This window comes from Limulus polyphemus, unplaced genomic scaffold (genome assembly GCF_000517525.1).
Source record: "Limulus polyphemus unplaced genomic scaffold, Limulus_polyphemus-2.1.2 Scaffold118, whole genome shotgun sequence".
Lineage (NCBI taxonomy): Eukaryota > Metazoa > Arthropoda > Merostomata > Xiphosura > Limulidae > Limulus > Limulus polyphemus.
This window is the reverse complement of record NW_013665728.1, coordinates 482,532-486,660: the sequence shown is the minus strand read 5'-3', so window position 1 is coordinate 486,660 and position 4,129 is coordinate 482,532. Positions and strand designations below refer to the sequence as shown.

General features: G+C 33.5%; 1 protein-coding gene across 1 annotated transcript in view; it reads right to left on the bottom strand.

Annotated features, from left to right (window-relative positions):
• Positions 1 to 3,511, bottom strand: part of LOC106472160 (cubilin-like) — a 46,705-nt gene extending 43,194 nt beyond the window's left edge. The window contains exons 1-2 of the mRNA XM_013932792.2: positions 3,349 to 3,511; positions 1,115 to 1,235 (exon numbers count right to left, since the gene is read on the bottom strand). Coding sequence (XP_013788246.1) covers positions 1,115 to 1,235; positions 3,349 to 3,411 — 184 coding nt within the window. The 5' untranslated portion in view covers positions 3,412 to 3,511. The remainder of the gene's footprint in view (positions 1 to 1,114; positions 1,236 to 3,348) is intronic.
• Between the last annotated feature and the right edge of the window lie 618 nt (positions 3,512 to 4,129).

The window sequence follows — 4,129 nt, the reverse complement described above, 5'->3', positions numbered from 1 at the left end:
ATCAAGACAGGACTTGTATCGCTGAAGTTATTCGGAAGGAATTTCTACCAGAAATTAACAAACAAGCAGATACGTAACATTATGTATCCTACTCATCTATCACTTTACTTTTTAATGTTGTCTTAGGCGACCCAAAGTTTAGTTTCCATACAATACAAACAAACGTATATACGTTTTTCTCTCGATAAAAAATTCTCTACAATTTAGCTTTGCAAGTCTATTATCACAGGTTAAATGTATTTGAATGTATTACACATTGAAAACAAAGTAATTTTGACGTTAGAATTAAAAATCAAGTATACTTAGAACTATAACTTAAGACAACTAAGCCATGTAACACACGATTTTAATGAAACTCAAATATGTTAAAAGAGTAAGCTTTTTTTAAGATGTCCATGGATATTTCTATGCAATTTTCATAAAATTTCCTAACATATCATATGATCATAAGTCAAAATATATTGAGACTAATCCAAAGGATAAATCGAGGCTAATTCAAAAAATGAGTTGGGATTAATTCAAAGGATAAGATGAGGCTAATCCAAAGGATAAATTGAGGCTAATTCCAGTACAAAATAACAATGATTATCACGAGTTTTCTGAAAAACTCACTGCGTGTATTAATGAAACACCTTGAGTCCTTCCACGAGTTGTAATTTTATTTATTTATTTATTTGTTGTTGTTGTTGTATCTGACCTGTTACTTGATATAATTTGTTTAGAAAACATATATTAAAGAATATGAAAGTTGCAGAAACGTGCTGGCAAACCATTAACAAATACTTCAGCCAAAACGATAAAATCAGATTATTTTGTTATGGGCCCGGCATGGCCAGGTGGTTAGGGCACACGACTAGCAATCTGAGGGTCGCGGGTTCGAATCTCCATCTCACCAAACATGCTCGCCCTTTCAGCCTTGGGGGCGTTATAATGTGACGGTCAATCCCACTATTCGTTGGTAAAAGAGTAGCCCAAGAGTTGGCGGTGGGTGGTGATGACTAATTACCTTCCCTCTATTCTTACACTGCTAAATTAGGGACGGCTAGCGCAGATAGCCCTCGTGTAGCTTTGCGCGAAATTCAAAACAAACAAACAATTTTGTTGTGATACTTACTTTCTCTGTAAGTAGCAGAATGTGTTCGATTGATGTCAACGTTGTACAGTTGTTCTACCTTCGCCTGAGAGAAAGGTACCATCAAGCGAACAGTGGATGTAGCACTTATGGAAAGGCATTCCTAAACGATGAGATTAAATCGATTTACATCATTTATCAAAGAAATATTTAGATACATTCATTTTAACTTATACTTATTCCTTACTATCTCTTATATATGTGTGTGTGTGTGCAAGTTTTAATACTACAATTTAAAAAAAGATCGTACATACAGCACCTAACCTTTCACATTCACATAACCAGCACCTAACTGTCAAAAACTTACTTTTTGAGTAGTAATATATATATATATATAGTAAGTTAAATATGGGTGTTGGGTTAAGGATTCTTCTACAGTAGGTGTCCGTGACTTATAAGCTATAAATTCGACGATAAATGAACATCAAGCATCCGCTTGTTTTAAAATAATATATTCAAAACAAGTCAAACATATGTACAAAAATTCTTTACACTATGTATACCATAGTTGTATCTTAAATCTTCCTGTTGTCAAAAGTCCACTTAGTCCAATTCAATTGCTTTAGAATTCAGTTGACAAGCCGAACTATTTTCTCTATTTTTTTATCTTAAACACTATCAATGTATAATTCACTTATTCCTTTTCTTCTCTCTCTCTTTTTCTTTTATCACAACAGTATCGGTGTCGTTGAGTTACCGCAATTATATCCCGAACTTCCGATACTCGTCTGCTTTTACGTATTTAGGCCTACTTCCAATAAACGTCTGCTTTTCTTATATAGGCCTACTTCCAAATAATCGTCTGCCTTTTGTCAAAGCCCACACAGACAGGTTCAATTGCTTTAGAACACCCTTTGACGAGACAAATTATTCTCCTAAAATGTCAGAAAACTGTTAATCTCCCTTTAACATATCAACCTTTAGGGAATTCACTCCTACGACGGTTAACTTTACGTTTTCTAACCTTTCTCTGACCGAAACTTTCTTTCACTCGGCTTTACTTTTGGATCTCCTCTCTCTCTCTCTTTTCGTCTGCTTGCTGCTATTTATACGCCTATCACTTAGGTCTTCTAGAAACCTTTATATTCTCGACATTAATGGATTTCACGCGACTTTCGATAGCCTCTATATCAATAACTTACAAATACAACTTCCACAACTCGTCTGCTTTTAACTCTCTTATTAAGAAAAAAAACTAAATAATCATGAAATATTAACTCACAAAATAAATAAATTGATACTACCTACACCATACAGTCTTTTATATCTGACACTAACCTTCGCCTCCCAGTGGCACAGCGGTATGTCTGCGGACTTACAACGCTAGAAACCCTTGTGTAGCTTTGTGCATAATTAAAAACAAACAAACACTAACCTTCCGGAATCACACATCCAGCACCTAACCTTCCGTGAAACATCGTATTTAACTAATATTAAACTGATATCACGACTTTACCATATGTTCCCAAAATAAGACTTGTCAAAGGGACTTCAAACAAAATTAAGCTTAATTCCCTTTAAAAAGTCACAATTTTAAAATAAAATTAATAAGCAAATAAACGATATATTCGTAATGTTATTTCTTTAGAAAAAATAATAAACGAATTCAAACATTAATAATTGTTGTTGATCGATCCACAGCTCCAAACGTCAATCTCTAGTCTACGTTCGGCCAACAAAGAAACATAAAAATCCTTAAACAATTTTATGAGACGGATGGTTGTTTAGTTTCTAGTGCAAAGCTACACAGAGGACTATCTACTCTCTGTCCACCGCGGGGAATCGAGTCTCGGATTTTAGCATTGTAAGTCGTGAAACAGAGAGTCGGTAATAGATACAATAGTTATTATTTAGAGAATTGGAACACTAAAACGTACATTGTTGTTTCTCTATAGTAAATTGGAAATATTATCTACGTTACTCTTTCAAATAAAAATACCCGTTGTACATTTATAACTATTTCTTGCATAAAACTTCATATTGTCATATAACAATTCACCGAAAATCTTTAAAATTTACATCCATTAATTACCTTGACATGAAGTAATTAAGATAAAAAGACATGTTTATTTTGACATCAATAACACAGGTAGATAAACTTAGAAGTGTTAAAATAAAGAAAATAGAAAGCATCTTGGTGTTTAGCACTAATTAAAACAAATAAAAGTTCTAGTTATTTTCACACCAATAAACAAAAAAAAAACAAGTTGACTTACAGCTGTCAAAAGAACCAAAATAGAAAGCATTTTGGTGTTTAGAACCACACTCAAGTTCACCATTCAACTAATGTGGACTTTACAGTCAGAACTCAGGATTTAGTTGTTTCGGGCACGTCTCACCTCTTTATTTGCCACGCCAGAACTGAGGAAGTCAGAAAGATGTGGCCCGCCCTTTAATGGATAAGCTCTTAGATGAAAATAAGTTTTCCTACTAGTTAAGCCTGAGTTAAAGTGCGCCAAATACTGTACTACAGTAACTATAGTGTTCGGTGAGGCTTTTTATCAGGTTCAACTAACGTCGTTTTGTCTTGTTTATAGATTGGAACAATAACTAGAAAACCTTAACCTTGAGAACTGCAACAACAGAACCTATGTCCTTGGACAAGTGCCAAATATTATTATGAATTCACTTTCTAAATTTCAAGCTTATAACCGCAATCAAGGTAACTTCACCTTTCTCCTTACCCCCCATAAACTAAAACATCGGCTTATACAGTTTAAAATTAAACTTCAAAATTAATTTGTGGTGACAAATTACATAATTACAAATCTGTTATATCAATACTTCTGAAAGTTCCATTGAATGAAAAACACGTAAATTTGGTAATTTTTACGTTATATTATATTTACTTATTTATAGTTATTCTTTAAAATATAATTTGTGGGGAGTTCAACGTATGTGTGTCATGTATTTGTTCTTTATTGAATCAGTGGTCTTACATATTAAAGCTAAGGGATGACCATGATCGGACAGTAAGTCGGACACAAAGTCTGCAGA